General features: G+C 41.0%; 1 protein-coding gene across 1 annotated transcript in view; it reads right to left on the bottom strand.

Moving 5' to 3' along the window:
• The window catches only part of SCHIP1 (schwannomin interacting protein 1), a 781,396-nt gene that overhangs the window by 30,092 nt on the left and 724,185 nt on the right, over positions 1-27,119 (bottom strand). Inside the window, 1 exon segment of the mRNA XM_051983093.1 lies at positions 11,586-11,704. Coding sequence (XP_051839053.1) covers positions 11,586-11,704 — 119 coding nt within the window.

Genomic DNA, 27,119 nt, shown 5'->3' with positions numbered 1-27,119 from the left:
AAGCTGGTTGTGGTTCTCAACGCTTGCCAGCTCTGGCTCAAACATCACCACAGAAGCCACTTTTTAGGATAATTATGAAAGTTGGGAGAGGACAGAAGCTTTTCATCTCCGCAGCCTCAGCCTACACGCCTTCCCTACGGTTCTCTGGAGGGCCATGACCACTCGGCTGTTTTATGCCTGGGTCCATTTCCACCACTAACAAACACTCACACATGATTACATTTGGAATGGAAAGATGCTAATGTAGGAAGCGGGGTGGGGGGGGGGGAGAGGAGAATTAGCATGCTGGGTAATTCTCTGCCTTGAGTGATGCTTCTTTTCTGGTATTGTGCTTCTATCTTGAGTTAGACAAATTCTGCTTCTCTTAAAGTAGGAGAAGAGTAAAGTAAGAACTCAAGTACTAGATATTTTGTAAAACTATAAACATCTCATTGGAAGTTTTAAAAAAAGCGAAGATGGAAAAAGGAAGGGAAGGGAAAAGAAGAAAGGGAAGCAACAGTACTATGAGGCAGCATGGTCCACAAGTGGAAAGGGTACCAGCCTTGGGAAACCCTGCCTCTGATACCATCCAAGAAGCAGTAGGGACATCATGGTTCTCTCTGGACCTCAGTTTCTTTATCTATAATGTACAATGTGTTAGTCTCTGAGGTTGTTCCCAGTCCTAGCTTGAAATGCAATTAACCCAAGTCAAAGCCTTCATGACCAGTGTAAGGGATCTCATGACTGAAATCATTCAACATCACTTCTATAATGTGCCTAATTCTGCAGATTACCTAATGATGGTCTTATTGGCCAAAGTTAATTGTTTTTTTTTTTTTCCTTTCTCAATACTATTATTTCTTAACTTCAGCAGTCCAGAGCACTCCTGGCCATCATTTTCTTCTGGATTCTCTTTCCTGTCTGAGTTTTCCTGAGGCTCTTCTATCAATTCCCTTCCTATCTGTTTGACCTACCTCAGTCTCCTATTTTCATCCATATCCATGTCCCATTCTGTACCTGCGAAGGTACCAAGGCTCTGTCCTGGGTCCTCTTTCTTTTTTCTATGCTCTCTCACTTGGAGACTTCATTAGCTCCCATGGGTTTCAGAATCATGCTATGCCTTTGATCCCCAAATCCATCAAAACAGTCCTAGTCTTTCTCCTGAGGGTCACATCCCAAACTCCCTAGGGGACATCTCAAACTGGATTTTTCTGAGACGTATCAAATTTTGTCATGCTCAGAGCAGAACTCATTATTTCCCTTTAGGCTTATCCCTCCTCTAAGCTCTGGAGGGCACTACCATCCCTTTAGTCACCTGGGTGCCCAATTTTGAACTCATTCCATATATTCCCTCAGTTGCCAAATCTTGTTGCTTCTACTGTTGCAATATCTTCTATACACCTCCCCTTCTCTTTATTTGTTCAGTCACAACGCTCGTTCAGGGTCTCATTCCCTCTCCGTAGACTTAGTCCAATTGGCTTCTGTACCTCAAGTCACTTCCTATTCCAATCTACCTTTACATGGCTAGATATGACCTCTACTCAATGAACTCCCTATTTCTTTGAAGATCACAAAGAAACTCCTGTGAAAGATATTTCAAGCCCTTCTCCATCTAGCCCTAAGTTGACACACAATCCTTTCCAGCCATTCCTCTTCTGCCCTCTCTCACCTCCATGCCTCTGCAGTGGTGAAATATTCTCCCTCCTCCCCTTTTGTAATCACTGCCATCTTTCAAGAATTAGATTAACTGCCACCTTTCATAGGAGGCCTTTATCGTTCTCCCAGCTCCTAGGTTCCCATCCTCTCCACCTTGATTTATTTTGTGTTTCTCTATAACTCTATATGTGCCTGTTGTTTCCCTTTTAGATCATAAGCTTCTTGAGGGTAGGGGCGATTTTGCTTCTGTACTTGTGTTTCCAATGACCAGGACAGTCTCTAGTGCTTAATAAATGAGTGTTATTTGCATGTCTTGGTTGATCCAAGGGGCAGCCAATTAGAGACTCCCCCCCATCCCTTCCCTCCCACCCAAAGCACATTTTTATGTCATTAAGCTAATTTGTGAGCATTTGTCTTTTGAGAGCTCTGTGGGCCTTGTTTGATCTAAGTCGATTTCTTTTTCTACTTGAATATATTCCAGGATTTTTAATGTCTGGGGAGTTGCCTGCATTTCAACTAAACAGAAAAGTGAGACTGAGTTCTCCTGGCTTCTTTGAACAGAATTACTATGGATCTTCTTTTAGTTTAGAGCCTAAAGGCCAGAATTTAAGTTTTTTTAAAAAATATTGTGATAACATAGTATTTTCACTTTTTTATTGTTGTTTACTTGCATTTTGTTTTCTTTCTCATTTTTTCCTTTTTGATCTGATTTTTCTTGTGCAGCAAGATAATTATGGAAATATATATACACATATGTTTAACATATTGGATTACTTGCTGTCTAGGGGAGGGAGTGGGGGGAAGGGAGGGAAAACAATTTGGAACACAAGGTTTTGCAAGGGTGAGTATTGGAAATTAAATATGCATATGTTTTAAAAATAAAAATAATAAAAGATGATAATAATAATAAAAAAGAAAAATATTGTGATAACTACATTTTAATATAATTGGCTTCCTTTGTAATTTGATGTATTTTATTTAAAGCTGAGAAGGGATCCTTAGACTTTGCCAGACTGCCTAAGAGACCAAGACACACAAAAGGCGAAGAACTCCTGGCTTTAGAGGCAGTATGGTACAGTGGCAAGAGTCTCAGATTTAGTTCATGGCTCTCACACTTACAAGCTCTGGGCCTCTCTTGTCCCAGTATAAAATGAAGGTGAGAAAATCCCCTGTCTGGTAAAATTGTTGTGAGGATCACATGGTGAGTCTCAGGGACCTTTGAAGTCACTGAATCCGACTCTGAGGAACGCAATCCCTCTGGGGACCAAATGAGATCTAATGTGGAAATATTCCAACCTTGTGACAAGCCATTTTTCATTTTTTGGCTCAGATGTAGATGGTATTCCTAGTGAGGAAATGCCCTCCACCAATGATTGTTTAGCAATTTTTTGTCTTAGGTACCTGGGGGCACCAAGAAGTTGTTAGTTATAAGACAGAGGTGGGGGATTGATCATGGACGTGTCCAACCGTAACTAGCTTCCTTCAATTCCCAGCTAAAATCCCACCTTTTCCAAAAAGTCCCTCCTAATCTCCCTAATTCTAGGGCCTTTCCTCTGTGATTGCTCCTAATTATCCTGTCTTTATTTTTTTGCACTTTGCCTCCACTAGACTGTGAACTCCTTGAGGGCAGGGACATCTTTCCCCTTTGCATCCCCAGCTCTTTGCACAGCTCCTGGCACATGGTAAGTACTTAATCAATGCTTGTTAACTTGACCAATTCCCTTCTCTCACTTCCACCTTCCCTCTCTTTTGCAAACAAGAAAGGTTAAATAAACATTGGCTGCCATTGCTGGTTTTCCCCCAGTACTGATGGATGGATGGATGTTCAAGACGCTGTTTCTCTTTCCCTTGGCTGGGTACATAACTAACCTCATAAGCAACGATCACGCACTGGGAATTAGGGCCTGGGTAATAAAATCCCCAGGGCCACACACTGATGATGCATCTTCATCTTTAAAGACGAATTCTTCATAAAACATACTTTAATTAACATTCTCCTGTCCAGTGTAGCCATTAAAAAATATAAAAAGCAGTCCTTTGGCCCCTTTCTCTCCACTTCCCACTCCCTTATAATAAATGCAGGCAATTTAGACCTCATGGGTGACCCAAAAGAAAAAAAAATCACAAGTGAGGGTCCAGCTGGGGATGCTGCTAACTGCATGTCAAAATGAGCTCACACAAAATTAATTGTACGTAATTAAACTGGGCCCTGTGACATTGCTTTAAAGGCAGCTATTTATTAGACAAAGGAATAGCAATTTGCTTCTTTCTTAGCTCTGGAAAAAGAATAAGATTACTTTTCATAATTCAATTGGTTTTGATCAGATTTAATTTCTTAGATGTCCCTTCCTCCCTTCAAAAAGTTCTCTTTCAAAAGGGAACATTAGGGTATATACTTGGGACATGTGGTCATGAAATGGCTTAACAATCATTGTAAATTTTCTAATAAAGTCATCCATTCAGCTCTCACCAATTTAGAACACGTCATCACAAGGATATAACTCAAGCTTATACCTTAATCTAGGAAGCCAATTATATAAATTAAGCAATGTTAGTTCCTGGAGATTCTATGTAGCCCTCCTCTAGAAGATATCTTATAAGAGCAGTTTTTCCTTGCCATGGCCGGCTGGACTCAGCTGTATCACAACTTGGAATCAAAGCTAATTTTCCCACACTCCACTTGGAGTTGTTCAAAAGCATTCTGGCCTCCTCCTTATAGGAGAGCACACATACCTTATTGCTGATACCAAATAATTTTATTTTTCCAAGATCGCTTTGGTCTGATTTGCCAGATAAACATAGCCATGGAAATCTGGATTTGTTTCTATTGGTCAGATTTGCCAGGTAAACACAGTCATGGAAGTCTGGATTTGTTTCTATTGGTCAGATTTGCCAGGTAAACACAGCCATGAAAGTCTGGATTTGTTTCTATTGGTCAGATTTGCCAGGTAAACACAGCCATGGAAGTCTGGATTTGTTTCTATTGGTCAGATTTGCCAGATAAACATAGCCATGGAAGTCTGGATTTGTTACTATTGGTCAGATTTGCCAGGGAAACATAACCCATGGAAGTTTGGATTTGTTTTTATCTATATATCACACTGACACACCCTCCCACCCATGAACTTGCTGTTAGTAATACTGTATCCAAACAAACTTTTAAGTTAAATTTTTATTTTTTTAAATTAATTTTTAAAATTAAAATTTAAGTAAAATTATGTTTTTTTAAAATTTGACTTTAAATATTCAGAATACAGTTAGTATATACTCCAGTTCTGGAAAAGGACAAGAAAGACATGGGAGTCTGGAGTTGAGGGCTGTTAGGATCTTAGTGACATGTAAGCTGTGATCCCCACCAAAGCAGCTGCTAACACACCCCATTTCCCTGGGGGATCTCTGCTACTGACAATCATCCCCAGTGCCTGGAGAATTGCAACATTTCCTCTTCTCGGAGCACAACCCCATTAATTACATTTATACTTTATGAGTAAGGATGCCCAAGACACACCAGTGAACGCAAAGGGTGGGGTGAGATACGAGAAGACGAGAGACAATCTTACTCGTTAAAGGGGCTTCTTGACAACATCAATTTCCCCACAAATGTCATGAGCCAGAATATAAAACAAAACGTCCATGTTTATATTATAAAGACTTATCCTGGCCTGTGTTATTTTAGCACTGAAATAAGTTTCCATCCCCTGCATTAACAGAAGGATAAACAGAGGTATAAAAAATCATCCTAAATTATAAATATGATTTTTTAAAAAAGAGAATATAACAAAATATAGTATCTCTTTTTCTTGGAGTGGACTGTGATTTCTTTGGCATACAAAGCTCCCAGGAAAAAACCTCCCTCTATCGTTGTTCATTAGCACTTTTTCTGTAATTTACAGTCTCAGTGTAGACCCAGTGACTCAAGGAAGGCCCATGAGACTGAAGAGCTTGATGAAGGAGGGAGGGTCACACAGCGTGTGTCAGGGCAGAACTTGACACTCGGGGAGGGTGTCACCATGTCAGCCCTTCTGATTTGGAGAGATCTACCTCATTTTGTGGTTTTTATTCCTTTGCTGATTTTTGTCCCACCCCACCCCACCCCACTTTTATAGATTTTGCTGTTGATTCTTCTTAGGTGGAAAAAACATGTCTAAGGTTGGAGTATTTTTTAAATGCTGGCTGAAAGTATCTGTTGATTAGCTTTTTGAATTTTTAAAAGCATCGCCTGTATTTGCCCCCTTTTCGGTAAAGTCTCAATAAATAGTCAGAAGATAAGCAAAGAACATAGGGAGGCAAGGAATATAGGAAGTGGCCATCTTAAGTATTGGTAGGCCATTCAAGGCCATTCAAAGACCTTCTGGGGGTTATCATAAGTTTCATTTCCACATATTATGTAACCCGTTAAACTTGAAAGAAAGACAACTTTGTGAGCCCACAACATCCTCCAGAGCCTAGTGGTCAGGGAAACCAACTGAGATGATGTCATAGACCAGCCATGAGACAGAAAAAATGGAAATAGCCAATCTCTAAGCCCTTTAGGCTGTCTGGATATGATTCATATAGAATAGATGCAAAATTTAATTATTATAGTTAATTCAATTTATGTAAACTAGAATGAAATAATCAAAACAAAGGAAAAATATACAGCAAGAGCAAGATGCCAACAATAGAAATGGAAAGAAAGCAACAGAAACCAAAATGTAGTATTGTATAATTATAATGACCACGCTTGATTCTATAGAAGAGATAAGGAAATGGATCCCTTCTTTTGTGTCCCACATCCATGGATGTGAAGTGCTATATATCCTGGTGTATTTGATGACTGGATTGGTTACTTTTGCGGAGATGCTTTATTTATTTATTTTTAAGACAAAGCTCTCTGGCTGGGGAAGAAGGATATATTGGGAAAGTAAGGTGACATCAAAACATGCCATCAATAACAATATATTTTTATTTTTATTTTTTTTTCCTTTTTTCTAGATTTTAAAAAATTTTTATTTAATAATTACTTTATATTGACAGAATCCATGCCAGGGTAATTTTTTTTTTTACAACATTATCCTTTGCACTCGTTTCTGTTCCAATTTTTTCCCCCTCCCTCCCTCCACCCCCTCCCCTAGATGGCAAGCAGTCCTTTATATATTGGATATGTTGCAGTATATCCTAGATACAATATATGTTTGCAGAACCGAACAGTTCTCTAATAACAATGTATTTTTAAATAGATTAAAATAAAACTTATTCTTGGAAAGCTAAATTAGACACAGCCTTATAATGTCAGCCATCTTGCTCAAGCACCAGCAGGAGAATCTGACTATTCTTGATCATAACCGGGGTACATTTCATCAGAAGAATGACCAAATCTTGGCAGGAAAAGGAACTTTTTGAGATTCCTTTAATCCAGTGCTTCTCAAAGTATGGACTGGGGACTTCTGTTGATCACCCAGACCTTTTGGGAGTCCACTGGATCAAAACAATTTGCATTATTATATTGACATTTTAACATTTAATTTGGAGGAAGCTCAATAATTTTTAAGGGAATAAAGGGTCCTTAAACCAAATAGCTTGAGAACCACTATTATAATCTACTTTGCAGGTAAAGAAAGGATGTCCTAGGGAGGCCCAAGTAAGTCATCAATTTATTGACTATTAATTTCTCTGCCTATTACCTTCAATACTAGTGTGTGTGTGTGTGTGTGTGTGTGTGTGTGTGTGTGCGCATTTATACACAGATTCTGACTCCTAATTCCTACTGGCCCTGGAGTACCAGAGTCCCTTATGTTTTTTCTGTAGATGTAGCATAGCTTCAATGCAAAGAACCAATCCAGAGCTAATGATACATAGCTTTAAAGGTATTCAACTTGTTGGATTATCTAACAGAGTCATAGGGCGGTCTATGATATGATGGGTTGATAGGTGGTGGGAGCGGAGCTAAACTGTGCTTCTAGAGAAGCAGGACCCCGGAATATGGGATGGAGGTTTTATCCAAAATGAGATCTAGAGAGGCTGATTTCTTCTCAAATTCTGTCATGAGAACAGGCGGATGGAAAGCACACTGGATTTGGAGAAAGAGGACGTTTGTTCTAGCCCGGCACGGCCATTATAGAGTTTTGGACAAAGTGCTTGATCTCTTTAGTTATCAACTAAAAACACGTCGGCTCGTAATCTAGGGATATATGACAAGAGATTCTGAAACAAAACTAATTCATCCCAAATAATAATAGTGATCGAGTCTCATCATCCATGATGGTCATACACGACTACATTTGAATACTAACAACTCTGCTTTCAGTCTGGTACCTGGATAAAAGTGGAATTCTCAAATGAGGGAGGCTCCTCCTCTGCTCTGTTAGCAGACTGACTAATCAAACTTCAGCAGGCTCCAAGGCTTCCTCAATGAGACCCAAGCTACTCAGGAGACCAGCTCTACCATATAGAGCAGTGCATGGTGGGAAGCCTAATTTACTGAATTACTACATCAGGACAATCTGATTTTCTTAAATGGGAGTGACAGATGAACAATGAGCTGAACCTTGACCAGAACAGAGGTAGGAAAATGTGCTAATTTTTATCTGAGAAATTATGAAGCTACAAAAAGTCCACTTAAAAAAACCACCAATATTTTTCTGGAGCTATTTTACAGCTCCAAATCCAACATGATGATCTCAGAAGAATCAAAACTGAAGTGACCCAATGACCAATGAAAATGCATCCTGGATAAAAGTGGTTTGATGGGGGCCTGCGAGAACTTTGGTGACTCTGACCCTAAAGTCCAAATTTCTAATTAGGGCTCTGCCTGGCTATAATGTGCATAATTACTCATACTGTTACTATTCTTTTTTTCCATTGGAATCAAAGTATAGATTAATTGTAGCATACTACAACTGTTGTAATTCAGTCCCCCCCCTTTTTTTTTGGTCCTGTGACTCCTTTTGGGGTTTCCTTGGTAGAACTACTGGAATGGTTTGCCATTTTCTTCTCCAGTCCATTTTACTGATGAGGAAATCGAGGCAAACAGAATTAAATGATTTACAGTCATGTAACAGGGTCATACAGTGAGTAAGTATCTGAGGTAAGATTTCTACTCAGGAAGATGAGTCTTCCTCACTTCAGGTCTGGCACTCTATCCACTGAGTCATCTAATTGCACTAAAACAAGTGATAAATGAGAGCTAATAATGATCTCACCTCGAGTTTCCAATTTTGCCTTTTAACTTAGAAACTCTCTAAATGAGATAATATTTGTAAGGCGCATTGCCATTCTTAAAGTACTATATAAAGCTAGCTATTGCTATTATAATTAAGGCTTGGAAAGTGCTTTATCTATGTTTTCTCATGTGATCCTCATAACAATTCTGTGAATTTTGTGTATAATTATCCCTATTTTACTGTGGAGAAACCGAGGTTGGGAGGGCTTAAGTGACTTTACATAGGATCATACAGCTAGTAAAAGTCTAAAAAGTCTAGGACAGAATATGAACTCGGATCTTCTTGCCTCCCAGCCCCCAAATCCCCCATTGGGCCATCTTGATGCCTCTTGGATATAAGGTAACATCAACAAAGATATGTAACGTTAGGCCAGAAAAGGGGAAGGGCTATCTTCTGTCAGCAGTGAGGAATAACAGGGGAGTCTCAGTGGTATACTAGTACTCAAAAGGAAGGCCTTCAGTGTGCTGAAAAGATCTAAAATGGCTGCAGGCTTCAAAGCCCATGTGGGCCACTTTTCTTATTACTGTTATCCTTGTCTTTGGAGGAGATGGCAGGCAGGGAGAAGTAGGGGGGGGTGAGATGAGCTCCACCCTGGTGGAAGGAAGAGTGTTTTCCCTGCTGACTCCATCAGGGATCAGTGTTCTACACGGCTCTAGCAGAGTTGTGGAACTAAAATGGGAAACACCAATCTCCTCACTTTACAAATGAGGAAACTGAGGGCCAGAAAGATGAGGAGATAAAGATGAAGATTATAAGAGGATGATCTGGGTCTCCCGACTCCAGAGATTTTTCCATTATAACATTTTGATACAATCTGCCCCCAAATGGCAGAAGAGCTCATAATGGTTTCTACTCAAAAAGAACATTTTATCTTTCTTTATGAGGACCTTGAAGGAAAAAGGGAAAATTTCTAAGTTGAAGAGGATCCAGAAACTCAAGGTGAAAGTAGCTTCTCCTCACCATTGCTTAGTCAGAGGACCCAGGTTCAAAACTCACCTCTGACCCTTCCTATTTGTTTGTTCTTAGACTGTCATTTAAGCTCCCTAGGGTTCCACTTCCTCATCTGTAAAAGTTGGAGGTTGGACCAGTAGACCTTGGGTTTCCTTTCCAGCTCTGGATTTGTGGTCCTGGGATCTTTGTTTAAAATAAGGATTGGGGCAGCTAGGTGGTGCAGTGGATAGAGCACCAGCTCTGACATCAGGAAGATCTGAGTTCAAATCTGGTCTCAGACACTTAATACTTCCTGGCTGTGTGACCCTGGGCAAGTCACTTGACCCCAATTGCCTCAGCAAAAATAATAATAATAAAGATTATCGTTTAAAAGAAATACCACCAACACAGCATACTGAAAGAGCTGTCTTAAAGGAATAGTCTTAAAAAAAAACCAAAAGGGAAGAAAAAAAAAAGCTTGGGCAGCTATGGACATCACCCCTAGCCAAAGCCATAATGGGGATTCTGGTGCCAAGGGCAAGCTTCACAAAGTATTAGCAATAATAATAATTTATATATATATATATATATATACACACATACACACATTCACATACATAAGTGTATATATATCTGTATGCAGACATATGCACACAGAGCTGAAATCAGGAATTAAGTGACTTGTCCAGGGTCACATAATTAGTATCAAGTTATATGGATTTGAACTCAGGTCTTCTTGACTCAAAATCTAGTGCTCTATCAATTGTGCCATCTAATTGTTTCAAAAGGCATGTGGGAATAAAGAAAAGAAAAGAAAAGCAAAAGACAGGGCAGCTAGGTGGTGTTCTTGACAGAAAACTGGCCCTAGAGTCAAGAGACTTGAATTCAAATCTGATCTTCGACACCTATTAGTTGTTTGACCCTGGACAAGTCACTTAACCCTGATTTCTTCTTTTAAAAAAAGGCAGGTGAGAGCCTCTTCCAATCAATACTTGAACCACAGGGTGACTCAGTTTTATTCTGACAAAAACAGACTCCTGACTGAAATGAGTTTATAAATTCAACTGGGTGAGTGTAGATGGCGGGGAGAGGTCACAGGGCATGAGGACTCTGTGGGACCCCAGGAGGCAGCTGGGAGTAGGGGTGGCTGCTCATTTTAATTATTTACTCTCCTGAATTAGTTGCTGAGATTCTTTGTTTCCACTTCACTGAAGGAGCACAGGTGATGTCAGTGCCCGTATCCCAGCTGCTCTGCCCTCTTTGCACTGACTGCTCCCCAATGGCCTTAGAATCTAAAATAAATTCAAATGATCCTTCAAAAATCATCAGCCTGGGGACAAGTGAGCGTGAGAGTCACCATGCGATTCCGAGCACGGACCTGGAGTTCTTAGAATCACCCTCATTCCTTCCAGCCGCGGCATCGCTTGGACGACGCTGGCAGCTTCGGGAGGGCTTAATGGAAATGTTGGTGGGCTGCCACCTCGCTTTGGCTGCTTTTGGGGCTGCCTCGGGGTGGCTCGATTCCATCCTGGCAAATACTAAGTCATAACTGAAATGGGTCTAGAAGAGTGAAAGATAGAAAGCTGACCTCAGACAACTTGGCCAGTGGAAAACAAAAATTAAAAAACAACAACTCGGTGAATCACCTGAAACCGAGAGGGCCACTTTAAGGATACCATTACCCAAAGCTTTTTCAAGGTCATCTTTCACTAGGACATTTTCTGTCCGACTGCAGGCAGATATAAAAAATGATCAGGCGGGTGTACACGTGCAGAGCGACATTTAGGAGACCAGGATTCCAAGGAACACTCGACTTACCGGGAAGAAAGGCTGGGTTTCCCACTTTTGCTGCAGCTGGTATAGATTCCTGGGCCATCGTCAAAGAAACTCCCAAGAGCCAACTTCTGTCTGATGGATTCTCTTTCATTTTTCTGTGCCTAAAATTTGGGGAACAGAAGCAAAAGTCCCGATAAGTGCCCCGTGCTCGACTTCCCTGCTGCTTCTTAGGTCTGCAACACGGAAAGGCAATTATGCTCACGTGGCCGCCCCATGACAAAAGTGACAGAAATGTTTGTGGGAGCCCGAAGTGCCCGGGCTTGGTGCCCTGGGCTGTTCCCCTAGCTGCGATCGCTTTCCATTTGATTTCATCATTTCTCTGCAATCGCTGTGATCACCTCGAACCAATCTTTGACAGGAGGGCACAAGGAGATCGTGCAGACGGCCTTTCCCAGTCTGCCAACACGTTAGCACCTTCCCTTCTCAGCTTTCACTCCCCCTACATCTTACATAGCTTGTATGTACCTGGTAATTTATATGTTAGCTTCCGCAGGAGAACGCAGACTCTTAAAGGAAAGGACTTATTTACTTATTTTCTTTTATTGCTTTTCTTTGAATCCTAAGTACTTACAACAGTACCTAATACACAGTAGGTGCTTTTAAATGTTTGTTGATTGGTTGAGAAGACTATGAAGAGTTCTCTCTACTTGTCAACTAGTCTAAACAAAGGTAAACGGGAAATGATTCCCTTCAAACCAAGAGGTCTTTGTATTAATGACATGGAGTCAGAGATTGAGATCAGGAAGGGGCCACAGAGGTCATCTGATCTAATGCCCAGAGGAGGAAACTGAGGTTTGGGAGAGTTAAGGTCACACAGACAAAAAAGGGGAAGCTGAAATTTAAACAAGTCTTCAATCTCCAAACCATCATCTTCCTTGTAAACACATCATCCCCTTTCCCCTGCCTTAACATTCTCTCCTCTAATCAATTAACATGCATTCATTAAGTGCCCATGGCATGTCTGGCACTCGTGCCATCCTACTGAAGATCTCACACGCTCCCTCAAGCCCTGCAGAAGCCATCCTGGTTTTGCAAGTCTTGGAATATAGGGAAAAATTAATAATTAGCATTTATGTGGGATTTCATATAATGTAATTTGCAATTTGAAGCAGCTGAGTGGCAGAAGGAGTAGAACTGGGGCTGGAGTCAGAAAGCCCTGAGTTCAAATCCCACCTCAGTACGTATTAGTTGACTGAGTCACTTAATCTTGCCTGGCCTTAGTTTCTTCATCTGTAAAATGGAAATAATGATAATAATAATAACAATAACAATATCACCAACCTCCCAGGGCTTTTCTGAGGTTCAAATTAGGTAACATATATAAAGTACTTTGCAAATCTTAAAGTGCTATTACTATGATTATAATTAAGGTTATTGGATTTGCTTTGTTCCATGTACTCCATCCTTTTTAAGGGGAAAAAAGTCAGATTAGGTGAGGAAAAGGTGGTAAAATTAGACTAGGTGTGATTTACTGTTATTTACACCATCTTTCCTTTCCCCCATGGGATCTCACCAAGACAAAAGCCTTCTAAATATGGGCAAAGTGAAACAGAAGGAATTCTGGATGGAGAACAACTATGAGATCTTGGCTTTCCAAGGATATTGCATCATTTTTGAATTCAGAAAAGGGGAACAGTTTGTTGATCACCATATCACATTACAAAGTCAGGGTCACAGATCACAGAATGACAATGTTGGAAGGAACCTTTGGTGTCATCTAGTCCTTATTTTCTTGAGGATGACCCTGAGGATCAGAGAGGTCAAGTCATTTGACCAAGGTCACAGAGCCAGCTATAGTTAAGGAGGGACCCCAAACCTTCTGGTTTCCACATAGTGTCTTCAAGCACTTCTGCAATGACCAGCTCTTAGCTCTGCTTTCTTACAATCTCCCAGATCCCAGTTAGAACCAGATGGACTTAAGAGATTATATGAACTAGAACTCTTCCTTTTTTACAGATGAGGTGGCTGAATCTCCCCAAAAGTAAAATGACTTCTCCAAGATCACACAAGTCAGAAAGGGCCAGGTCAGGATTCAGAACCCGGTCTGCTGAATCCAAGTGGGGAAGAGAGAGAGGGTTCAAACCTATGATTTCACCAATATGGGCTACTCCATGTATCTAGAGTCCATCCCCCGGTACAAATCAGCATTTCCTCTGTAATCGATATCGTTACAGAGTTGCTACGGCATCCATGATCACCAAATCAGTAGGTGACATTGGCGGGATGTGAACCCGGAGAAGCTCGACTCCAATCAGGAGTCCCCCCACCAAAGCAGCCTGCTTCTCTCTGTCCTTCATAGCGCTTCTCTTTTCCCCTTTTGGCACTTATCTAAAGTGCAAGACAAATTGTATTAGTTGCTCTTTTTTTGTGTTATATAATATAGGTAAATAATAATTGTTACAAATACAATTATAATGCAGATTTTACAGATTGATTACTAGTGCTTTCTATGGCAACACCAAATCCTTAAAAAGCAACTTAAAAAACCCTAAAAGCTTGTAGAGATAAATAAGAATAACTTGAATTTTATTCATAACTTTTTCAACTGTGATATGTATACATTTGGAAAATGTAGGCCTGAAGACCCGGGGCCATCTTGACAAAATAGAATTAAGTATCTCTTGAAATTAGCCAAATTTCCAAGATAGTACAATCTAGTAAAAATAGCAAGTTGAATCAGCTTCATCAATGTCTCTCTGGTGGGTGTTTTTCTCATTCTATTTAGTAGTAGTGGAAAAACTCACCAGATTTCATATGAAAACCAATGAAAGCTTCTTAAATTCTGAAGACTGAGGTACTGCAGTAGATTTTTAAAGAACAGTGGTATAGAACTTTGATCAATGAAGTAGAAGGCCGCAGATAGTGGAGGAACTCTGGGTAAGGTACAAGACCATTAAGCCCAGAGGAAACCTGCTATCTGCGGCCCTCTACAAATTCAAGGATCTGCCATATTTGATAGTGAAGCAGAGAGGTGCTGGTTTTATGTGGACTGTATATTAATTTGTTGTACTTCTTCATTAGAAGGGAGCGTTCCTTACAGACGGAAAGCCACTGGAACTGTGTCCTTGTATATGTTTAAAAAGCATCAATTTAATCTTTTTTCATTAATCACAAAATATCCGTCCAACATGTTTGCCATTGCCCCATGCTACTCAGTATAAAAGATCAAATAAATATTTGTTAGATATTTATTAAATAATAAATGATTGTAAAGAGTAAATATCGGTTAAAGAAAAATATACCCAATGCATAATGATATATTTGGCACTGATGGTAGGCTAAGTTTGATTCCCTTATTGAAAAAGTTAACTAATATATTCTAGAAGCTAATGAGAATATTTTTTAATTCATGAAAAAAAGGTACAGGAACACACTTTTGATTTCATAACTTGGAAGATTTAACCTGATGGTGGAAACGGATTGAGGGGACCGATTTTTGTATCTTAAATTACTGAACATTAGTCAGTGCCTCAAAACGAACACTTGCCTCCATTCTCTAATCATCTTCACCTACTGAGATACAAAGCAATTGAGGAGAAACCATATCAGTCTTGAATTTATGAGGACCTAGGCTCAAATTTCACTTTTAAAACTTAGCTTGGCTGCATGGTACATGGAAAAGCCACTTCTCTTTTACGAGCTTCTAATTCATGGTGATAATAATGGCACCCATCTCACTGGCTCGTCAGGAACAACTCGGGGAAGGAATGGAAATATTTTTGCCAAGTATTTTATAATTGCTAAAATGCCATGGAAGTGGAAGCTCTTTATCATGATCATTTTTGTTGTCGTTACCACTACTCTAAGGCCATTTTCTGAATATTGCCCAATATTTCTAAAAAACAAAAAAACAAAAAAACTAAAACATGTCAAAGGTCTATGATTTTGTGAAATAGGAACTCCCATTTTAGATTCCTTAAGATAACAGAGAACTCAGAAATGACAGAAGCTTAAAAAAACAATAAAAACAAAACAAACTACAAAATCCAGCCCATTACCCATTCCTCCCGGCCAGACGAGAGCCATTCATCTTCATATTGTACGTTTCCCCCGAGCTCGTTGCCTCTGGCCTTCGAGACCCCATCCTTACATTCCCCTCTGCTCCTACTTTTTTTTCGGGTGGTTCTGTCTATGGAAAACATTAGCCAACTAATGAAGATCCATTCATCTTCATATTGTACATTTCCACCAAACTCATTGCCTCTGGCCTTCGAGACCCCATCTTTACATCCCCTCCGCTCCTATTTCTCTTTCGGGTGGTTCTGTCTATGGAAAACGTCAGCCAACTCTCTCAATAAGGACGTTGACCTCATCTACAAGACCAATGCCAAATATATCATTATATATTGTATTTTCTTTCTTTTTTTTCTTAGACAATTCCACTGGGGGCAAATACAATTCCAAGCATTCGAAATAATGGGCTATTGCCAAACTTAGCATCACTTATTACGCATTCAATCAATGTGCTGCAGTCAGGGCCAGATGATTTTATTTTTTCCTGAGTGAGCCCATGGGCATCTCCATGCATTGGTAAGTTCCAAAGCTCTATTGTTTTCCCAGGAATAATGTCCTCTGGGTTCTTCCTCCTCTGACCCCGGGAGCCCAAACCAATGAGGCGGGGAGAGGAACAGCTGCACATCGCCCGCGTATCTCCCCAGCACACGAGGAGCTTTGGCAAACCTATTTTTTCTGGCCGTGGCTAGAACAAGCTGTGCCCATTTCTACTCTCAAAAATCAGCTTTTGGAAATACTCAAAGCGCCCACGGGGACATCTTCAGGCTGCTTGTGATTGTGAAAAGCAAAGACTCAGATTCCCAGACTGAGAATTGGAAGAGGCCTCAGAGACCCGCTGGCCCAACCTCCTCATTTAAGGCTCAGCAAACTGAGGCCAGAAGGGGTTAAGTCATGTGCCCCGGACCAGGCAGGGAGTCAGCATCAGAGGTGGAATGGATTCTTCGCCCTCTGTGGCCAAATCCCTTCTTGCCATCGTAAGCAGGAAAGTAGTTCAGAGCCCAATAAAGCGAAAATCATCCTTGGATTCAGTTGTATTTAGCCCTGGTTTATCAGTGCTGAATTTCCTGGTGCCATCTTCTATAGCAAGCTCACCAAGGCTCACCAAGGCTCAAAGAGCAAAACAACTGGAACCTGCCCCTGGCTAACAGGGCTTTGCTCCAGGGCACCGACACAGAGTGAGCATCTTCATGCCCACACTTACTTCACAGGCCTGTACAGTCATAGGTCAAGACAGAACCTCCTCCCCACCCCAGCAGCCACTGAATACCTACTTTCAAATTCAATTCCCCAAGTGGAGATCTGGCTAATATAGGGCTTAATGGTAAGGCTGTAGGAGCTCAAGAACCTTTCAGAAACAACCCAATTTCCCCTCCCTTCTCTTGTCCTTGTATGTATAGTCAGCTAGGTGGATCAGTGGATAGAAAACTAGTCAGGAAGATCTGTGTTCAAATCTTGTTTTTGACACTTATTAGGTGTATAACCCTAGAAGAATCCCTTAGCTTTTCCCAGCCTGCTTTCTCAACTACAAAAGGGGAATGATAATGAGAGCATCCATTGAGATCTTTAGATCTTTAAGGTGCTATACACTCTACAATGTTATATTGCCACCACCTCCACTACCTCCACCACCAACTATCGTCATCATTATCGGATCTGTAATATTCCACACTCAAAGTAAATAAGTACCAAAAAAAAGGATAATTGGTAAAAGAGAAATAAAGATAAAACTGTTTGGGGACCATCAGCCAGAAAGGACCTCAGGGAAATCTAATTTAACCATCTTGTTTTCCAGCTGAGAAAGCCAAGACCCCGAGTTACACATACACACACCATATATGTGTATGTACATGTATGTGTGTATCTGTGTTACCCCCAAAGATAGCAAGCATCAGGGGTGCAATCTGGACTCAGGCTCTGATCCCGGAAGCAGAGCTCGTTCTATGAGCTTCTTTCCAATTTTATATGAAGAAAAAGACGTTCATAAATGTCAGATGACTGGCCCAGAGTCATGTAAGTAGTCAGTGGAAGGAGTGGAATTGGAACCTGAGCCTGGGCCTCTGAGCAACAGTACTGCCAGTCAAGGTGAGTGGGGATGCAGATGGCTCCCACCTCCCAACGGCTGACTCTCCTTTCCAGTTTGCCCCTCAGATGGGGCTCTGGGCTCACAGTCCCAGCTCTTCTGGGCTCCTTTTGTTCCAGTAACAGATGCCTCTCTCATTGGTTCCTTGCTCTCAGTTTTCACGGGCTCCAACAACCTTGTTGAGGCCTCTGGATGACAGTCATCCAGCTGTTCTCAGCCCATCTCTCTCCTCCTCGGAAACCCATAATGACTTCTGTTGGACTATTTTCATAACAGATTGTGAACACAAATATACATGAACATTAATAAGAATAATTATAGCCTGATCTCTTTAGTAAAATTAAAAAAGGCACTTCCATGGATGTTAGTTCATTGATTTCTTTGAGGCAGCTAGGTTATACAGCAGACAGGGTTCTGGAGTCTGGGAAACTGGATTCGAATCCTGCCCCCAGTACTTACTAGCCCATGGTAAATCACTAAAATATCGAAGCCTCAGTTTCTTTTTCTGTAGGAAGTGGTTGTTGGAGTAAATGGACTCAAATCCTTTCTGGCTTTAAATTCATGCTCTTCTGATCTTCACAGTTACCTTACAATGTAAGGAAGGTGGGTGTGATTATTTATTTTATGGATAAGGAAACTGAGGCTTGAGAAAGTTAGTGGGGACCTTGCCCACAGTTATTGAGTAGTGAGTGAAAAGGCCAGATCTTGGGTTTAGACATCCTGATTCTAGTTTCAGGGCTTGTTCTCCTGTTCTGAGTTGCCTTTTTGCTAAAAGGATGGGGTAGCTTTCCCCCAGAAAGGGCCTCCAGGGCCTATGGGAAGAGATTACTTAACTACATCCAAGGATGGAACCAAGGCTATTTAGGGAGTCTGTGGAAGGACTATGTGCCAGGTAGAATGTTAGGATCTAGGAATACACATCCAAAGAATAGAATCATAGCAAAAAAGAAGAAGCTTCCATTTGAATGGGAAGAAAAAGGAGAGGCTTTAAAAAGTACCTATTATGTGTCAGGCACTATGGATTTAGGGTTACAGTCAGAGGGTTAAGGTTAGATATATAAAATAAATGGAAGGAGAGTTCATAAGAATAAACAAAAGTAACTACTAGATCATACTTTTTTTGGGGGGGGGGGTAGGCAGAATCAGCAATTGGGGAAGATCGGGAAAGAGTTTCTTATTTTTGGTTTCTCAGATCAAATCCTAATTCCTCAAACTAATCCAATCCCACTTTAGCAAGCCAATGGTTTTTTTCCTTCATAAAATCCAACAGATTTCCCTGACCTAATCCGAGATTTACTCCTTCCTGCTAATGTAACTTGGCCCATGTAAGGGGCTAAAGGGGACTTTATAGGACATCCAATCCAATCTCCTTGTTGTATAGACAAGGACATGGTGAAGCAAGTCAATAACTGATTACCAGATAGCTAAGGTGGGCCAACTAGGCTTTTGTCCCAGAGGGTCAACATTCGGAGGATGGTGAACTTTTTAGCCAGTAGAAAAACAACTGAACCCAGCATTAATTACAAGAACAATTAGTTAAATTAGGAAGCGAGCAGATGGTGTCCTTCCTCCCCCTAGTGACTAATTCACCCCAGATGAGCTTTCCCACCTGTACCTGGCCCCACATCGCTCATTCCCTAGCAATAGCCTCCTGGTACCCCGGGGCCCTTCCAAGGCTGGAGATTTCTTTCCCCTACGCCCAGCTGAATCCCTCTTACAAAGTTGCTTTGAGAGCATCTTCCATGCTGCTTTGGGCTAGGCTCACAATTGCTGGTTAGGGGGTTTGATGCTACCCTTTCTCCCACAAATTTCCTGATATTAATATAAGCCTAAAATGCCATACACATACACACATATTTACATACAGATTTCTTGAAACAAATGCAAGGTTTAAATAGCTATTTGTGAATTAACATAATATGCCATATACATATACATGTATTCTCATTCTCTCTCTCTCTCTCTCTCTCTCTCTCTCTCTCTCTCTCTCTCTCTCCTCTTTCTCTTTCTTTCTCTCTCTCCTCCTATCTTCTCTTCTTTCTCTCTCCCTCCTCCTCCTCCTCCCTCTCCCTCCCTTTCTCTCTCCTTCTCTCCTCTCTCCTCTCTTTCTCTCTCCCTTTCCCTCTCCCTCTCCTTCTCTCTCTCCTCTCTCTCTCTCTCTTCCTCCCTCTCCCTCCCTTTCTCTCTCTCTCCTCTCTCTCCCTCTCCCTCCCTCCCTCCTTCCACCCTCTCCTTCCTTTCTCCCTCCTCTCTCTCTCTCTCTCTCCCTCCTCTCTCTCTCTCTCTCTCTCTCTCTCTCTCTCTCTCTCTCTCTCCTCTCTCTCTCTCTCTCTCTCTCCCTCTCCCTCTCTCTCCCTCTCCTCTCTCCCTCTCCTCTCTCTCCTCTCTCTCTCTCCCTCCCTCCCTCCCTCCTCTTCCATTTGAATTTACTAAGAACTGGCTTCATGTGGCACATTCCCCATAGGCCTTAGAACGAGGCTAATTTAGATTGTAAGTTGTTTGTGTTCTTCCCAGGTTTTGCCATATGGTCTGTTTTGAAGCAATTAGCATGAGCCTCTGGCCTCCGTGAGATCTCCAGCCTCATGCTTTCTGGCATCCTCACCCTAAGCAGAAGCTGCGGGGAATAAGGCTGTGAATCTGGAGCCTCTGATGCACAATGTTATTCTCTTTAATAAAAGGGTTCTTTTGCTCACTTTTCCAGCCATGCACCGATGACTCTGTAGGAGCATAGCAGGGCAGTTATGTTAGAGGTCATCCCTCCGAAAAACCACTTGGAATCATGGGGAACAGTTCACTAAACTGTTTATATCCTTAGACCAAGTAACTCCATGCTCCTGGGACCATCCTCTAAGGGGAATGATGGAATGGAAGGCACCCTATGGGACTACATATCCACAGCAACTCTTTGTAGTAGCTCAACTTTGGAAACACAGTAGGTGCCCGTCATCCAGAGAATGGCTGGACAAAGAATAGTACACGAGTACATGGTACAAGAATACAAGAATATGGGCGACCTGAAACTCTGTTCTGAAACTTTGGACATGCCCTCTGACTTCCCCTTCTTGGTGGTGGGGTGGGAGGGAGTCCTTTCAGCTCTCAAGTCATCCCAAATAATGAGTTTTTTCCTTTCTTTTCTGACATGTCCAATCACTACTATTTATGGTTCTTTCTTATCTTTGACTCCTAAGTCCCCAAACTGGACATTTGTGAACTAACTAGATAGTGAGGGGCAGATTGGGGAGGGTCTCCTGAAGAAGATAGGAAATGAGCTGTTTTGAAGCAGGGGAAAATTTTCAAAGCCCAGTAGCTTTCCAAACTACCAATAAGCCTCATATATCATATGCTGGCTGGGGAGCCGGGCGTCCCCTGTGTCAACCCACAGAAGACCTGTTGTCATGGGAGGGTTAAAAAAGTCCAAGAGTTGGGAAATCTGAAGAGCCCAAGAGAGGAGATTCAAGGGCCCCGTGGCTCCCTTTGGCGTGTTTTCCAAAGCGCTGGCATGTTACCAGGCTCAGTAGAGGAATGGGGACCTTTGGATACAGGCCAAGTGATTTTTAATAAGCTTAAGGGTGAGAATTGTTTTTTTTTCACTATGCATCCTTAAATATAAAATATCTTTGTGTGGGGTAGACACTGCCAAATGGGGCCAGCTATAACACTCCTCTATGATTACTCTTTACAGGCTAATTTAGATAAATTATTTTATTTCAGCTACATAAAACAAAGCGATTTAGTAAGGACCTACCCTCCGAAGCATTGTGGTAGGGAACAAAGTTTAAAAAATGGTGCCATCTCTAATATTTAGGCACTTACAACCTATAAAGGAGTATATGGTCTGTTTGAGAATGAATATATTATTTTTTTTAAAAACGAGGGTTACAAAGACGAGATGGGGGCAAACCATTATGAATTCAAGGTAGGTAGAGCGCCATTTTCAGTGGGTGTTGTGGAACCAGGGAAGGCTTGATGAAAGAGGAAGCACCTTAGCTGAGCTTTAAAGGAAGAGAAGGATTGTTTGCAAGACAGATGGGGAGAAAACACTTTTTTGTTGGAATAGGGAGTAGCTTTCATGAATCCATATTAAGAACAAAAAATAACCAGCAATATAGGATGTCCAGGGATCATGTCTTTCCCCCTTACCCCGGGGGGCGGGGGGAGGAGGAGCTGAATTCATTCAACTTTGGAACTCTACCCTGGAGCTGAATCACCCTGATTGATGGGGTCAAGACCACGCTTCCTGTCCCATCCTGCCATCCACAGGGAAAGTGAGGTCTACCTAGGCTGACGATCCATGATACCTGTTCCACCCGCCTCTTGCATTTCTCCTCTTCCTCTGCTCCATTTAACCATTCCTGAGACGTCATCTTTTCTTGAACTTGACTATCCTCTATAGAGAATACATACTCTCCTGGAGGGCAGGGGCTGGCTCCCTTTTATATTTTTGTGCTCAACACCTGTTCAATGTGCAAAGTAAGTGCTTAATATTCATTCCCTCTTATCAGTTTGGCTGGCACATAGGATACACATATAATAGGAAATGGGCAATCACCGGCACTTGGGAGAGGGTCACATCCTGATTGACTGAATAGAAGGATCGACCCCCTCTTCGATGGCTTCAGGTTTTGCCAATGGGAACTAAGGATTAAATGAAGGATACAAGGAAAGCAGAAAACTGCAAGGTTTGGTATCAGATCCTAAGATGGGGTTAGGAAAAGCAAAGAGATGGCAGGTTTTCCTTCTGTAGGGCAAGACTGAGCGCTAGGAACCTCTGACCTCATCTTGTTTACCTCCATGACTTCCTGCATAAACAACTCTTCCAGGCTTAGCTCAACTTTCTAATTCATCCCATCCTCCCACCCCACTACATAATTTCACATTGCCAGAACTTCCATGTAGATGAGGTAATCTCTATTTTATCGGCTGGGAAGTCTCTGAAGTAACAAAAAAAGTCTGCTCATCTCCAGCACCATCCCACCGTCCGTACCAACATCGATGCTGCAAAACACGTCCTAACTGTTCATTAAGGTTTTGGCTGCTCAGTACCCAGGAGAATCCAACTTCAAAGTCAACGCCAACAGTGGAAGATGTAAAATTAAAGGAAGCAGGGCTGTAAATAGCCTGGAAGGAGCCAGGGACATATAATTAATAATAATGATGATAACAACAATAGGGATAATAACTAGCATTTATATGGCACCGTAAGGCTCCCGAAGAGCTTTACATATGTCATCTCGTTTTATCCCTACAACAGCCCAGGGACAGAGATACTGGTTATTATTCCCATTTTAAAGATTAAACAGCATCACATGCTTGTCTCCACGGACTTGTCTGAGGCAAGATTTGAATCCAAGTTTTCCTGCCTCCAAGCATAGCGCTCTGCCCACAAAATTACCTACTTGCCTGAAGGAGAGATCAAAAAGATTGAGGAAGTTACAAAAAGGGAGAAGCGGGTAACTAAAGGAGAAAAGCAAGATGGAAAGAAAGAACGGCACAATGTGAAAAACTGAGAACAACTGTTGAATTATAATTCACTTAAAATGTAATTATTACTTAAAATGTGCAATGTAAAGACAAGACATTGGCCTTGTCCTTGAGCAGCTTATTGGTGATAGAAGGTGATTAAAAATAATAATAATAATAATAACAAAGAATATACAAAGTCATTTCAAGAAGAAAAGTGGGAGATGGGAGCCTGCATGGCCAACCCAATTAGAAAGGTAGGTGGGAGGCTGACTACCAAGCGCTTCGAATGTCAGGCTGAGGATTTCTTATTTTATCCCAGAATCAGGAAGGAGCAAGATTTCTGAGTGGTTAAGTGACAAGATTAGGTCGGCAGCCATGTAGCAGATAGACTGTGACATCAATATTACAAAAATGAACAATTTTGCAGGCTTTTATAAACTGATGAAGAATGAATTGAGCAGAACCAGGACAACAATGTATACAGTGACGATGATACTGTAAAAATGGCCAACGCTGAAAGCTGTAAGAACTATGATCGATACAATGACTCCAGAAGACGGAAGGTGAAACATAGTCTCCATTATGGAGAGGGGTTGGATGGATTAAGAGTATGGGACGGTACACACCTGCACACATGTAAATATACACACAAATAGATTTACTCACATATATAAACATTCATCCATATTTTGTATACAACCATTATATACAATTTATCTGATGAGACATATTTGTTAAAACAAATTTGTTTTACTTTCTTCTGCAACGGGTAGGATGTAGGACCAAGAGAAAACGGATCTATTTTTTTTTTAAAGAGGTAGCATGTGTATGTGTGTGTGGGAGTATGAGTTTCTTGCTGTGAAATGTTGCAAGCACTTTCAGATGAGGTCATCGAGGTATTAATTTTATTGGACAGTCTTTGTTTATTACAAAAGACCTTTTATAAGGTAGGAACAATTTGTAAATTAAAAGAATCCCTCCTTAAAAACTTAGTGGCAGTAAAAATAGAGGGGTGGGAGAGCCTGAAAGCCAGTGGATGGGTTCAGAGAGATAGAAAGCTATGTGAAAGGTGATAGTGATAGTGAAGATGATGATGGTGGTAGTGAAATGATGAAGGTGATGCTGGTGATGTGATGGCAATGATGAAGATGATGGTGGTGGTGATAATGATGGTAAAGAAAGCTTTCATTTCTATGGTGCTTTAAGATTTGTAAAGCACTTATCATGTGGTGTTTTTAAATAACCCTGAGGTAGGTGTTTTTATTATCTCCATTTTACAGATAAGGAAACTGAGGCAGTTAATCAGCAATCCCATTCCCTTTAAACAAAAAAAATTTAGGTGAAACTAATCAACACTGGATAGAATAAATTGCTGAAAATCTGGATAATGATAAATGTAAAATTATATAACTATAACTACTTATAAATATATTTATACAAATATTTAATAGAAATAAATTATAATCATACAAATATTACATAAATATAAAATATATGTAAATTATATAAGTATAAAAATAATAACTGGAAATCTGTCATCTGGAAGACTCCCAGTAGGATACAGTAGGTTCAAATCTTGATTCTGCTACTTAATCACCTGTGTGACCTTAGGCAAATCATTTTAACTTCTTAGACCCTCAAGTACAAATCAAAGGACAAAGGGGAAAGGGCAGATCAGTTGACCTCTGAAGTCCTTTCCATTTCTAAGTCTATGATCCCCAAGTCTACACTAGGAATGAGATTTAGAAAATCTACCAGATCAAGTCCCACAATTCTATCAGTACTTTGTGAAGCACTGTATAAATAGGCCTGACCATTGCACTATTTATTAATTGTTTAATTCAGAGATATTTCAAGTAACTCAAAGTCCCTTCAGCAGTTAAAAGACACAAACCTGTGAGGGCTAAAAGAGGAGAAAGGAGGCATCCTTTTAATTGTATAGTAAGAGGAATCCTTAGCTAGGATGGCTGCTATTTATTATGTTTCTAACAAACACTCATTTCTGTTCATCTTCAAAAAGACACAAGAACAGCTGCCAATAGACTTTAAATATTGCTCCTTGTAGCTTTTTAATTTTTCATGTGTTTCTCTCTAACCTTTTAACATAATGGGACACAGAGAGCAGTCCCCATGCCAATTGTCATTAATATATATGTATAAAAATATACACATACACAAACACACACACACGTTTTAAAAAATACTAGAAATAAAGCTTTTTTCATCTGTCTAATAGAGTCCATCAACACCCTTCTAATGTAATATAGAATGGCCTTTTTTTTTTTTGGTTTTGCTTTCTAAGTTATACCTATTTTCTCTGCTGAGAGAAATTAGAGGCTTCATTGTCTGTAATTTTCATCATTTTCTTCCCTCTTCCTCAATCAGTATAATTTGATTTACCATCCAATGATGGCTGCACATCCGCCCAATTTTGCAAGTCTACTGGGTACGTACGGTGATATTTGATTTGATGAGTCTGTGAGATTGGCTTTCTAGTGTCTGCTGGCAATGGCCTAAAACCCATCTATTTCATGGGGAGTTGCTAAAAACAAATTAAGAGATGTTAAGCAGTAAAGAAAGGAGAAAGATGGCCTGGATATTGTAGATGGAGGATTCTGGAAAGCCAGCTGTTTCCTTCCGTCCCATCTGGCTGGAAATGAGTTTGGAGAAGCTATACTTTTTTTTCATCACCATATCCCCATTATTGCTGTACTGACTTGTGGGCCATTAGGCCCTTCCTTCAGGAAAGGGAACAGTTACATCACCTTTTCCTTCCTCTGCCACCAGAGAATCTAATTTTAATTACAGGAAAGTGACCTTGACTAGAAGACTGTTTTGTTTGCATTCTGAATGCTCCTGGTAAAATCGACAAAAGACATCCATCAGTGCCTTGTCCATCAGCCTGTACGACTCCATGTGCAACCGACACATGTGCTTGTTCACACATCTGAGGAATATCTCATTTTTGCCATAGGCTAGAAGATAGCAAGTGTCAGAGGAGAAACTGCTAGAAGATCAGCAGCAATCTGCTGAGGGTAACGTTGTCAGATTCTCTTTCTTATCTAACAAATTCTCGCTATTTTTGTCATATCTATTTCCCTGTCAACTCATCAGGAACCGTCAGTCAAGGGATACCTTTTAGAAAAATGGAACCAGCAGCCGGCCAGGCTACCATCAGAATAACAATTCCAGCCATGAGTCCGAACGGCCTTCGCCTGAAAAGGTGGGCACGCGTTCACAGGTAAGGGAGAAAACTCTACTGGTTATATGGATACCGCAAACGTAACATTTCTCATACCTGAGTATGAGAGCGAGGCCTGAAAGCAAGACGTCCCAATGGATTCTGGAAATCCGTGGGCAGGGACATATCCTGGGAGTCTCATCTACTGCTCCTTTGTAACCACCAGTCTCCATTGCCTTTGAAATCAGCCTAAACATTCTTTAGTTAGGATGAGATAATGGTTCAACAATGCAACCCTGTTTTGTTTGCTTTTTTGTTAAGGCTATTTCAGACTCTGTTTCCTGCTTTTCTTTGCGATGTTTCAGATTACCGGCATACTGTTCACTTGTTCCAGAGACCTGGCGCTGACTTTTCTAAGCCCAGAAAGTCAACCCAAATCAATACTTGATCTCCTCAGCATTGATAAGAATGTGGCTTACATTTTCGCTAGCCCATCTCAACGTCGACTTTCTGTGTACGGGGGCCAACTGAGGAATGAAGTTCAAGAACAGAAATATCACCTGTCAGCATTGTAATGAGTATCATGGAAATCAATCCCAGGGGTGTTTTTTGAAGGGGTCCACAGGATATGGAGTCTACTGATTGTCTGCTCTCCCAGACTTTTTCCACACAGAAGGCAGCAGCCAGGAGGTGTTCAGGTTTTGTGACTCGGGAACTTATCACTGAATGTTGCTCTCACTTTTCCCTTCTGTATAATGCATGATTCCCAAAGGCTCCT

Source organism: Antechinus flavipes, chromosome 3 (genome assembly GCF_016432865.1).
Source record: "Antechinus flavipes isolate AdamAnt ecotype Samford, QLD, Australia chromosome 3, AdamAnt_v2, whole genome shotgun sequence".
Lineage (NCBI taxonomy): Eukaryota > Metazoa > Chordata > Mammalia > Dasyuromorphia > Dasyuridae > Antechinus > Antechinus flavipes.
This window is presented reverse-complemented; position numbering and strand designations above follow the sequence as displayed.